The sequence below is a fragment of the Linepithema humile genome, chromosome 5 (assembly GCF_040581485.1).
Source record: "Linepithema humile isolate Giens D197 chromosome 5, Lhum_UNIL_v1.0, whole genome shotgun sequence".
NCBI lineage: Eukaryota > Metazoa > Arthropoda > Insecta > Hymenoptera > Formicidae > Linepithema > Linepithema humile.
Window position 1 is genome coordinate 13,925,237 of NC_090132.1, and position 13,890 is coordinate 13,939,126.

A 13,890-nucleotide genomic window follows, 5' to 3' on the forward strand; every position below is an offset into this window, starting at 1 on the left:
TTTTTCAAATACAAAAACACTTTTCTTGCTGCATTGACGTACGATTTTTTTGCTATCATGCACCACTTGAATATATATTCGGCTTCAAATCGAGCACATATCGCCGGTTTATTAATTTTCCTCGATATCCGTCGAATATAGAACTCTGACCATTTTGGAAAGTTAAAACACTTTTGCCAAGATCGGACAGTACTGAATTTTTCTTTTACTCTCTCGATCGTCTTTGATCTTTGTACGATAGACTTGTTACCACGTTTTGCATAATACTTTTTGTTGTACAGTTTTTTTGAGTCAGAATGTTTGTGTTTAAATTTTCTTCGGCGATCTCTTTCACGTGCAGCATTTTTAAAATAATTTTTTCTTTTGATTTGCCGATTGTACAGCAATTGGTGTGAGTAATTATGGCGTTTTTGAGCTCGTTTATTTTCTAAATCTTTTTGGTACTCGTCGCGTTTTCTTTTACATTGTTCCTCAGGATTTTTTTTGTACTGATTACGCACTCTCTGACGTTGTGTTTCGGGATCTTGTATGTACTGATCACACATTATCTGGCGTTTCGGTTTGGGGTTTTTTTTATATACCTCACACATTTTATAACATTTTATTTTAGGGTCCTGTTTATATTTATTGCGCTTTTGAGTGCATAAAAAATCAGCGTTTTTGGCATATTGTTGTTTGTGAGAAAAAGCATCTTTCTCGAGTCGTTTTGAACGCTGTTCTTCAGTTTCCTTGCTACGTGCAAGCCTTTTTCTCAGTGCATCCGCCTCTCGTATTTTCAATGTCTCCAACGGTAATAACATTAATGGAGCAGTTGAATTACAGAGGTACGGAAAATGAGTGATTGTTTGTCCTGCAAACATTGCAGACAAATGAGGTCTTAGCAAAGATCGATCGTACGTCACAATACAAGGATTTATGCCAAACAGAATCGATGTAGCAAACGCAATCGCCATAGGACCACAATTACAACCGTCGACTTGCGACTGGACTGTAGGAAAGACTATCGGATTGTTTTGAAAATCATGAAAAGGAAATAATCTCTCCACAAAAATTCGAATTTCTCCATTCAAATTTTGCTTATTAGCATTACGACTGCCTTCATGAGAATCATATATAATAACAGACTTTGCGTCGTAATGACAAGTAACCCAATGTCCGCCCGCGAAATTACTGTGCAGTATTTGCAAATGCTTCTTTTTTAGATTTTCGAGTGGAACAATCTGATCAGGAAATATCGTCAACCATACAGGTCGAGGTGCATATTCAGAATTTCTTTCGAGTAACGCATGGAAACTATCTATCATCGTTTCTGTCAACCATTCTTTGGAAATCAAAATGTCTTTTTCCTTATTGCCATAATAGAACTTGTGACACTGATGATGCATTTTGAGCTGGCGCTCGGGGCAGCCTTATACAGATATATGGCGCTTAGGGCAGTCTTTTAGTCATGCAAGTGTCACAATCACCTTAAACGAATAATTAAAGTTACAGAATTCTATATCAGATTTTTTAATTTGGCGCCTAGGACAAGCCAGCCAGGGCCAAAACTCAGCGCTATTGCAGCCGATATTTTAATTCAGCGCTTACGGCAGCCGTTATACAGCGCCAGAGCAGCCGATTATTTTTTCTAATTTTTTTCTGGATCTGAAAAATAAAAAAAGTGTATTAATACATAAAACAAACAAGTTATAAATTTTAGATTAATAATTGTAAACTTTGTACAAGTTTTTTTGCAATAAGCAAGCGAACAGTTTAAAATAATTTTAATAAACATATGCAGAGATTTAAAATTATTATACTAAATAAAATATTGCAGAAAATTTGCTTATAAAGAAGTGAAGCTACATTTATCTTCTGTATAGTATTTCTGAATAGTTGAAAATCAAGTAATCACATTAACATTTAAAAATAGTATTTATTTATTATCACTAAATCATCAATGCAATCTCCTAAAAATTTTTGCTGCTTTCTATTCTATATAAATAAATCCTGTTTATAAACCTTGCTTATAAAAAAAAATTATTCCATAAATTCTACACTTATATTAAATATCTCGAAAATAAAACATTTTATAGGAAAATGTGTTAGACAAAAGATGTTTGGTTCGAAAAAGGAAAAAAGATGGACATATTAATTTGGATGAAAGCGCTTCGGAGATTTGAAAGTCAATCTAGTTTTTTTAAATGGAACTCTATCTTAATTTTTTTATAAATCGATTCCTCGCAATATTCGGTGTTAAAAGTTATATAGGTAGAATGGCCACAAATTAAATAGTTTATGAGATATTTTATACGTTGACATAATTTTACTAAAACAATAAAATATCTCATAAAATAGTCATTTTTCCATTACCTTATCTGCATACTTGTATGCACAAAATAATGAAAAGAATCAATTAGTGTAAAGAAATAAATAGTTGTTTAGAAAAAAAATATGTACCTGCTTGTTGCAAATTCATGCTTTTTCTTAAAAACAACTATATGTTTCCTTTACACCAATTTGTTCCTCTCATTATTTTGTGCTTATAAATATTCAGGTAGAAATATTATGTCAAATGAAAATAAACATATGCATATAATATATCTTGAAAACTATTCCATTTTTGACCATCCTACCCTTATAACTTTTAACAGCGTATATTGCAAGGAATCTATTTATATAAAAAAATTAGAGCGCTTCCATTTAAAAAAATGAGGTTTACCTTCAAATCGTCGAAGCGCCTTCACTCATAGTCAAACTAATATCCTTTTCCTTGCTTCCTCTTCAAAGCGAACAAGTTTTTTCTAAAACATTTTCCTATAAATAAAAAAATGTTTTATTTTCGAGATATTTAACAGTTTTTGAACTTTTGGGACACACTGTATATACAACCTACAGGGTGCGGCATTTAAATTGAAACGTCTAAATGCCACCCTAATTTTTTTAAATAAATCGATTCCTCGCGATATTCGATGTAAAAAGTTATAACGATAGAATCTCGTTAAATATTCATTTTTCGATTATCTTATCTCAATACTTTTATGCACAAAATGATGAGAGGAATCAATGTTTAAAAAAAATATGTTACTGCTTGTTGCAAATTATCATACTTTTTCTTAAAAATAACTGTGTTTTTTATATACCAATTGATTCCTCTCATTATTTTGTGCAGAAGAGTATATAGATAAGATAATTGAAAAATGATTATATTACGAAATATTTCATACTTTATGTAAAATTATGTCAAATTAAAGTATAAAAATTCTCCTAAACTATTCAATTTTTGGCCATCCTATCATTACAACTTCTTACGTCGAATATGGTGAAGAATCGATTTATAAAAAAATTAGAAGAGTTCCATTTAAGAAAACTTGATTGATCTTTAAATCTTTGAAGCATCTCCACCCAAGGTGTAACTAATATCTCTATCTCTTTTTCTTTTATGAAGCAAACAACTTTTGTTTAAAACATTTCTTTTCATTTTTATTTTTTATACATGATTCTGAAAGGTTTCCTCAAACTTCAACGGCGTATTCTAGCGGTCCTGATGAAAACAATTCCTATAAACATATGTCCTGCAATGTTTCCTTTTCAAGATACAATCATTTTTTAATTTTTAATGAAATTTTTAATTTTATTGGAAAGTGCAGTATTAAATCCAAAAAACAATCAAAGTAAATGTTCGAAATGTTCGCCAGCCGCAATTCAGCGCCCAAGAACAGTATTGTCGAGAAAAAAAGGTATCTCGAAAAGAAAGCGTTGTAGGACACGTTCATAAGAACTTTTTTCATCCTTATGACCGCTAGAATACGCCTTTGAAGTTTGAGAAGACCTTTCAGAAACACCTTGTATATTTTGGAGTCTGAATTAAAATGCCGCACCCTATATATGTATATATATTAATAATAAATAAAATTTTATTAACTAAACAACTGCAATAATTGTTCAATAATAAATTCAACAAATGAATAATAGAAATATGTTCCAAGAAATATGTTCCAAGAAATATGTAAGAAGGCAGTAGACCGTTATATTACAACGATCTCGTTTGTCTAATGCAGTGCTCGAAATTGGTTGAACATTTGAGCCGATTTCCGCGGTAAACGCCTCCTTTCCTCTCCTTACCGCGCGCGCCGCAGCCGCTAGGGCCAGCACCGCCGAGCGTTAGGAGCGGCACTATCTGATTATGAGTGGGTTCTTCTCCCTATTTATTAAAATTTTAAAAAATGTATTAAAATTTAAATATAAATTTAAAAATAAATTTTTTATTTTTAAATTTAATAAGTGGAAATATTTCAATAGATTTCTACGTCACTCATGAGGTACTAATGCTGACGCGTTTTTTTAAAAGTGGTTTCTATCTACATTATTGCATCAATTGTTCATTCTCATAAAAGGCCAAGAAAATCTAATTAAGAAAATCTCTTTTATATATTTTTTTTAAATTAAGAATTTGTTATTTTTATCTTTAGTGGAATAGGCCTACGGGGGAAACCACTTAAAAAAAAAAGCGTCAGCATTAGTACCTCATAGGTGACATGGAAATCTATTGAAATATTTCCACTTAATAAATTTAAAAATAAAAAATTAATTTTTAATAAATTTTAATACATTTTTTTTAATTTTAATAAATAGGGAGAAGAACCCACTTATAATCAGATAGTGCTGCTCCTAACGCTCGGCGGCGCTGGCCCTAGCGGCTGCGGCGCGCGCGGTAAGAAGAGGAAAGGAGGCGTATCCCGCGGAAATCGGCTCAAATGTTCAACTAATTCCGAGCACTGGTCTAATGCATAATATATTACATGGTAACGTAAGCGCGAGAAAATCATATCTACTCAATAAATACCTGTGATAGCTAAGAAAGCATATGTATACAATAATTATACAAGATAATACATAAATAGAATAAATAGAAATGTTAATAATAGTAATTATTTCTTACCTGATTTTAAACTCCAGAAAGTATAGATAATATATAAGTAAGCTTCAGAAAGTCTGTACTATTACAGTTATTTGCGTAAAAATCTTCAAAGTAAAATAAAGCCGCAGATTTATTTTATTTTATAGCTCAGGCTTCTTCTATGTAACTCCCACAGAACAAATTCTAATGGATAGAAAAACAGAATATCAAAAATTGTTGCACATGTGTCTGTATATCTATAAATAAATCTAACTTTATTTATTGGTCAAGCAACGGTTTGTTGAATTTTTAAAGAAATATGTTTTCATCAATGATAAATAAATCGCAGAACTAATTTATTTCCTAAGACAATTGAATTGACTCGACGAACTGTATTTATGTAAGAAGGCAATAGACCATTATATTACAACGATTTCGTTTGTCTAATGTATAATATTAAATGGAAACGTAAGCGCAAGAAAATCATATCGACAAATACCTGTAAAAGTTAGGAAAACATATACAATAATTACAAGATAATACATAAAATAAATGGAAATGTAATGTAACAATAATAACTATGCATTACTTACTTATGTAGCCACTTCTTTATACCAAACACTACTTAAGCAGTTAACCTGGTACACTCTGTCGTCAATATTTACACTCACTGATCAATGAAGTACTGAACATTGACATCCCGAATTCATAGTCGCGACATATAGATCTACTTATATCGATAATCTCGATGATAACTAAATCCATAATGTACATTTACACGAACTTACTCCAAACTACATTACCAGCTGTCGAAGTGATGACAATATTATTGTGAAAGTTTCAAATCTGTACTAATTATCGATTCAATGATCTTCAATGATCTCTGCCCTGTGGGGACCTATGGCGGACCGCTTCGACATTTGTGAACGCATGAGGATGGAGGACGATGTAAGTAACTCCTTTAATATTGTTAATATTTTATTAACAAATAAAATTAATACAATAAAATTGCAGATACTAATGATGAACGAAGAATCGCTCCTCAACGGCGATGTCGACGTCGACGTCGATTTAATCACCGCCCATTCCGTCGCCGCCCGTTCCGTTGCCGCCCGTTCCGTTGCCGTCCGGGACGTGGCTGCTGGTTCCGTCGCCGCCGGTCCCGTCGCCGCCGGTCCCGTCGCCGCCGGTCCCGTCGCCGCCGGTCCCGTCGCCGCCGGTTCCGTCGCCGCCCGTTCCGTCGCCGCCCGTTCCGTTGCCGTCCGGGACGTGGCCGCCGGTCTCGTCGCCGCCGGTCCCGTTGCCGCTGATTCCGTCGCCGCTGGTTCCGTCGCCGCCGGTTCCGTCGCCGCCGGTTCCGTCGCCGCCGGTCCCGTCGCCGCTGGTTCAATGTCGAAACAAAACAGACAAGGTAACATAATTTTAATCTATTAAAGATTGTACCATATATTAGTACTTACATAGTGTATAATTATTAGTACTTACGTACTGCATATTTTCCTACGCACTATTTTTTAGTAATTACGTAGAATATATTTTTCTTTGTACTATTATAAAAACACATATGTAATTAAATTAATTTTAATAATTACAGATTATAGACCGAGAGGTAGAGCCGCAGGAGCTCGCCGACAGCAGGAACGATTTATGAAATTTTTATATCAGCTATCCATGGCACCACATCACTGGGGCAGACACAGGGGAAGAGGCAGAGGAAGAAGGTAAGAAAGCATTAAAAAATTTCTAAAAATTACAAGTTATAGTTACATGTATAGTTATTACATTTATTTTACAGAAACAATTAAGTATTATCAAGTCATGGTGTTCAAGCGGCTCGTCGCATCGCTCAAGAAAAAATTTTTTTTAGTTATTTTCTAATATTACCAATAAAACATCTGTTTCACAGAATGTAAGTGTGATGTGACAAAATACTTGTGTTAGAATGCGAAATAATTTAGTTACTATGTAATTAAGTTAATATTAATGCACAAAATTAATTATGTGACAAAATTGAGATTATTTTTCAATTATTTTTGCACATTTTAGATGTAACATTTATATTAAGTCAGTTGTATATTAACTAAATTATCTTACATTCTAACACAAGTATTTTGTATCACACTTACATTTTGTGAAACAGATGTTTTATTTCGAATATTCAAACTAAACTATTTTTTGTTGTAACATGTCTTCGGTTTGACTGCCCCATTGATATAAAGCCGTGGATAGCTGATATAAAATATCTTTGGTTTGATATTACAGTTTTGTTAAAATTTTTACAAAATATACGAAATAAAACTATAATATCAAATCAAAGACATGTTAAACATAAAATAATTTAGTTAAAACATTCGAAACGACACTTATTATGTTTCATTTAGCGTAATTGTGATATCAAACGCAATACTTATGTTTTATTTCAAATATTTAAATTAAACTATTTTTAGTTGTAACATGTCTTTGATTTAACTGCCCCATTCATATAAAGTTATGGATAGCTGATATGAAATATATCTTTGGCTTCATATCACGGTTATGTTAAAATTTTTACAAAATATGCGAAAAAAACTATGATATGATATCAAAGACATGTTAAACATAAAATAATGTAGTTAGAACATTCAAATGACACTAATTATGTTTCATCTAGCGTAATTGTGATATATCAAACGCAATACTTATATTATTAGTTATTTTTTAATATTATCAATGAAACATCTGTTTCACATGACTTAAATGCTATATAAAACACAAGACGTGTTATAATGTAAAATAGTTTAGTTAATATGTAATTAAGTTAATATAAAAATGTACAGAAATGTACAAAATTAATTATGTGACAAAATTTAAATTATTTTTCTACATTTTGAATGTAACATTTATATTAACTTAATAACATATTAATTAAATTATTTAAATTATAAGTTTTGCGACTGGATCGATGTCAACGTCGATGAGATGTTCTTCGTTCATTAATACTAATAAAATTCTATTATATGGCAGTTTATTTGTTAATAAAATATTATTAACAAGATTAAAGAATATAATTTTTTTTTTCATACTTTTCAGAAGTTTTTTTTAATACTTTTCGAGTTATTTTATATCTTAATCTGACATATTTTGATATAAAATTTAAATTAAAATATCTCTAAAAATATTAAGTTCTGGATAATCTTACCGTAATACTTTTATGATTAGAATAATGAGAATCAAGTGGTATAAAGAAAACGCATAATTGTTAAAAAAGTACATTGTAAATTGCATACTTTTTCTTCAAATAATGGGTTTTTTACACGTATTGATTTGTTTTATTATTCTGTGCATAAAAATATTACGGTAAGATTATCGATAACTAAATATTTTAAGAGATTTTAGATTTTATATCAAAATATGTCATATTTCTCTCTCTCTCTCTCTCTCTCTCTCTCTTTCGTGTTTGCGAAATTTTCGTAGTGCAACTTGGGGAAGTCGAATTTGTTGAACCTTGATACCTGGTGCAAGGAATTCCCGTAGCGCAACTCGGGGAAGTCGAATTCGTCGACTCTTTGCACCTAGTGCGAAAAATTCCTGTAGCGCAACTCACGAAAGTCAAATTCGTCGACCCTTGATACCTGGTGCGAGGAATTTTCGTAGCGCAACTCGGGGAAATTGAATTCGACGACCTTTGGCACCAGGTGCGAAAAATTCTCGTAGCGCAACTCGCAAAAGTCGAATTCGTCGACCCTTGACACCTGGTGCAAGGAATTCCCGTAGCGCAACTCGGGGAAGTCGAATTCGTCGACCCTTTGCACCTAGTGCGAAAAATTCCTGTAGCGCAACTCGCAAAAGTCGAATTCGTCGACCCTTGACACCTGGTGCGAGGAATTTTCGTAGCGCAACTCGGGGAAATTGAATTCGACGACCCTTGGCACCAGGTGCGAAAAATTCTCGTAGCGCAACTCGCAAAAGTCAAATTCGTCGAACCTTGACACCTGGTGCAAGGAATTCCCGTAGCGCAACTCGGGGAAGTCGAATTCGTCGACCCTTTGCACCTAGTGCGAAAAATTCCTGTAGCGCAACTCGCGAAAGTCGAATTCGTCGACCCTTGACACCTGGTGCGAGGAATTTTCGTAGCGCAACTCGGGGAAATTGAATTCGACGACCCTTGGCACCAGGTGCGAAAAATTCTCGTAGCGCAACTCGCAAAAGTCGAATTCGTCGAACCTTGACACCTGGTGCAAGGAATTCCCGTAGCGCAACTCGGGGAAATCGAATTCGTCGACCCTTTGCACCTAGTGCGAAAAATTCCTGTAGCGCAACTCGCGAAAGTCGAATTCGTCGACCCTTGACACCTGGTGCGAGGAATTTTCGTAGCGCAACTCGGGGAAATTGAATTCGACGACCCTTGGCACCAGGTGCGAAAAATTCTCGTAGCGCAACTCGCAAAAGTCGAATTCGTCGAACCTTGACACCTGGTGCAAGGAATTCCCGTAGCGCAACTCGGGGAAATCGAATTCGTCGACCCTTTGCACCTAGTGCGAAAAATTCCTGTAGCGCAACTCGCGAAAGTCGAATTCGTCGACCCTTGACACCTGGTGCGAGAAATTCCCGTAGCGCAACTCGGGGAAGTCGAAATCGTCGACTCTTGGCACCTGGTGCGAGAAATTCCCGTAAATTTTAATGATAATGATAATACTCTGGGCCCCGTAAATTCTTCATTCGTCCCTGCGGACAGAGGAGAAGAATAAGGAGACGACGTTTCTTAATTTTTTGCATTACCAACATCACTTTTTGACCGCTTGTATCTCTGAAACGGCTGGACCAATTTAAATTTTTTTTGGCTTAAATTAGTCGTGGCGATGCCGCCTTTAAGGATATACTATGTGTTTTTATAAAATTTTTTATATTTTAGTTGCTACAAACCCCCGAAAAGTCGACTTTGTGCGCGCAGGATAAGAGACTTAGTAGTGTCATTTTCCGAACTTTGCCAGAGATTCTTTTCCTGACTTAGTAGTGTCGTTTTTTGAACTTGGCCGGAGACACTACCGCGTCTCCTGATATTAGTTATAGTATGATATGATAATTTTTATTAGTCTTGAGTGTGAAGCAATGGCATTATGATAAACCCATCATTGTAAGGAAATTTTAAACATTTTTCTTGAACTTTATTTAGATTTACTGTACTCAATGAATTTGACAGATTTTGTGCGACTAGAATGTTGAATAGTTTTGAACAACAAGGTGTTTTGAAAAATGATTGTAATTCGGTAAATTTCTTTCCTACAATAAATACTTCTGAAGTGTCATTATTTCTAAAAATTTTTTTTATGCATAATACAGACTTGTCTTGTAATGTGACGCAATTATCTCTAATCGACAAGGTTAATTCATATTTTTTAGTACAGACTGTTTTATAGTATATGCAATGTTTTTGGACTGCACATTGCTGATATAAAAATGGATATATATTCTCATTATTTCTAGCTTTTTTTGCATGATTTTGTTCTTCTATTCTATTACAAAATTGCTGCAAAGGATTTCGAGAGGTTTGAATTTTTTGTTTCATCTGAAATAAAAAATTTTCATATTTGAAGCAACTGAACTTATCTAACGGTCCATGTTTTAAACACTCTGCTGGTAAATGTAAAAGGCCATGCACATTATGACTGATATATTTATCCCCATAAATTGTTGAGTACTTATCTACAAAATATTCTAGAAGCTGCAGGGCATAATTATTATATGTTACATATAATGTAGAACTACACAAAATTCTTATAGCACATGATAAACTCATGAAATGTATATATGCATTTTTATTAGAAATATGTTTTAAAATGACTGGTCCAGTGTATAATAAAAATTGTCTTAGCTCAGTTGCTTTGAAATACTCTATGTCCTCCAAATTTCTTGGTAAACGTACAAAGTCTTTAGGTGTGTATTTTTTCAGTAGTACCAATTGGTCATTTACATAATTTTTATTGGTGTCAGATAAGCGAAAACATTTTGCCCCTCGCATCCAAAACATTATTATTCGTTTTGTTACTCCTAGATACACAAGATGCATACCATCAAGTGGAACTTGTGAAATTAAACCAACATTTAACCTTTCAAAAGGACTTATACCTTTATGAAATTCTTCATAAACTTTATTTCTAAAACTATTATCAGTTCTTAATTGAGAATTTTTTTCTAAAAATGCTATTCTTCCTTCAATATATGTTCCCTCTTGAATGCATTTTGTACAGCTGGAATAACCTGTATGACCTTTTATACATAACACAAATGATTTGGCAGGAGCATCGCAAATAAGTTTGCTAATTTTTAATTTTATAATTTTTTGATTTATCTCAAATCCTTGTGTTTCTAACATTTGAAACTCTGTTATGAAATCATTTAAAAATTCATCTACATCGTACGGTTTTTTGTATCCATGATATATTCCAACCGCAAAAGGCCTCCTCAAATCCTTACTGACTTCGTCGACATCTATTGATAAAAGAATTGGCCAAAATTGACTTTTTGAGCTGTTTGATAATGGCAATCCATCAATATTTATGTCTATTGGTAATACTACTTCAGAATTTTTTTTTTAAATTTTATCCATACTTGAGCTATTATTCAGTATTTTACGTAATTCGGTCTGTATACCAATATGACAATAAAAACCTGGAAACACATTTTTTATTTTATACGGACATGAAGTTGGTGTTTGTAAAAGAGTTCGCGAATCTTTAGGAAACTGTGGAATTGGTATTCGCAGGATGGCTAACAGTTTATCCATTGCATTTTGACTAAGTAAATGTCTAAATTCTAAAAACCATTGCTTCACAGTGTAACGGTGCGGCTTCCTGTATGGGAGCGGTTAGCGCGGTTAAGCTCGCCGGTGCCAGGATTCGGAATGCGGAACGAGTGAGACTCCAAATAAGTAGGCGCGGTTAAGTCGTAAACTATGATATATTTTAGCTTTCTTATGTACAATATATACAGGGTGTTCTGCCGTCGGACTTGGTTCGGCCAAGCTAGGCGAAAGAATAGCGGTAAACGCAAGATACCGTAAAAAATACAAGGAATAGCGGTAAGCGTAAGATACCAAGAATAGTGGTAAGCGCAAAGTAACGAATACAAAGAATAGCGGTAAACGCAAGATACCGTAAAGAATATAAGGAATAGCGGTAAGCGTAAGATACCAAGAATAGTGGTAAGCGCAAAGTAACGAATACAAAGAATAGCGGTAAACGCAAGATACCGTAAAGAAAATAAGGAATAGCGGTAAGCGTAAGATGCCAAGAATAGCGGTAAGCGCACGCGGTCGGAGGCCGGGAGCACCCGGCTGAGTCAGGGAGCGCCCTGGCTCGGATACGAAAATCGGTCGGGAACCGGGAGCACCCGGTAGAGTCAGGGAGCGCCCTGGCTCGTATACGGAGATCGGTCGGGAACCGGGAGCACCCGGTAGAGTCAGGGAGCGCCCTGGCTCGTATACGGAGATCGGTCGGGAACCGGGAGCACCCGGTAGAGTCAGGGAGCGCCCTGGCTCGTATAGGATTGGCTTCGAGGTGTCACGCTCGAAGCCGGACGGGACTCTCCCGGTCTCGGCCGAGACCGGCCTTTTATACCCGTCACGGTGATCCCCACCCGTGACGGGCTCCCACCTAGCCGCCGTTCGGACCGGGTTCGGTCTCCGAACTGGCGGTCCGTAGGGATGACGCCTTAAGGCGTCGTCACAACAGCTTCAATTATTATCACATCATCAATAACTTTAGAAGTTTTGCCTGGATAATTAAAGGATGAAGGTGCATTCATATCAATTTCATCAAATGTGTCATCTATATATTTTAACGGTTCAAGATCTTCTATAATATCATCATGATTCTCATTCTGTAAAACTTCTTTATCAAAATTATGATTCTCGTTTTCTACAGTTTCTTCAATATTATTTTCATGATTTTCATATTGGAAAACTTCTTTAGTTGTACAATACTGATCACTATTAATATTTTCTCCTAAGCTATCTATTGAATTCTTTGATTCCATTGCTGAACGTAATATGTCTATCATTTCTTTTTTTACCACTCTTCGCATGTGTCTCTTCGTGACAAAACACTTTTGTATTTTTGGCATTTTGTCACACTATGCAAATTCTCAAATATATAAAAAAATTAAGAAATAGAAATTCACGACTACTGCACGCACCACATGTATCACACGGCGTGTATATCGAGACAATGATTTTTCAGGTTATGCGTAAAATATATATTATATTAGGTAATCGTAATTGTCATAAATTATTACACGAAAGTTAACTTACCTTTGATATATTCTCCATAGAGTTTAGGTCATCCATATTATTTAATCTACAGATATAATTACTAAATATAATAAAACACGCACTTGCTAATTAATGCTACAAAGAAAGATAGAAAAGGAAACAACTGAAGAGCGAACCACGGTGTAAGTACACCGGCGTGATGCGCCGCGGATAAAGCTGGCGAATATACTCGAAATAATCGAATGCCGGTATTCATAGTCCGTTCTTATATTCAAGATCGTCTTAAGCACGAACTTATATTCGCTCTCTTCGTCAGACACAATCTATGTGTGACGAAGAGAGCGAATATAAGTCCGTGCTTAAGACGATCTCGAATATAAGAACGGACTATGAATACCGGCCGAAGACCAAAGCCAGACCTAGCCTACTAAGCTAGTTGCAAAATATTTCTCTATTTAATTCTAACGTTAAGAATATTATAATTAAATAATTAATATCATTTTAAAAAATTATCTGAGAAAGTATGTTTCTGTAATTTTATATGCCGATAAAGAATGTTATTTTATAATATATATGTAATAAAAATGTTATTTAACATTGATGGAACATTGCCGAATAGAACATTTTAGAAACATCGCGTATATAACGTGATATTTTTTTATATCGCTATCAAATGTTTCATAGAAAACGGCCATAAAGCATTTCAGAGAGAATGTTTCAGCAACGTCACATTTGTAACGTTTCTAGCATGTTATTTGATGGA

At 34.5% G+C, this 13,890-nt stretch overlaps 1 protein-coding gene across 2 annotated transcripts; it reads left to right on the plus strand.

The window, feature by feature from the left end:
* Window positions 1-4,105: 4,105 nt before the first annotated feature.
* LOC137000007 (antifreeze protein Maxi-like) lies at window positions 4,106-7,047 on the plus strand. Of its 2 annotated transcripts, XM_067355495.1 has the most exons (4): window positions 4,106-5,827; window positions 5,894-6,290; window positions 6,474-6,600; window positions 6,675-7,047. In XM_067355495.1, the coding sequence occupies exons 1-4, from the start codon at window positions 5,756-5,758 to the stop codon at window positions 6,682-6,684; spliced, it is 606 nt and encodes a 201-aa protein (XP_067211596.1). In that variant the 5' UTR covers window positions 4,106-5,755; the 3' UTR covers window positions 6,685-7,047. The 2 variants fall into 2 exon arrangements, with proteins under 2 accessions (XP_067211596.1, XP_067211595.1); XM_067355494.1 differs by having other exon boundaries at window positions 4,106-6,290.
* Window positions 7,048-13,890: the final 6,843 nt, after the last annotated feature.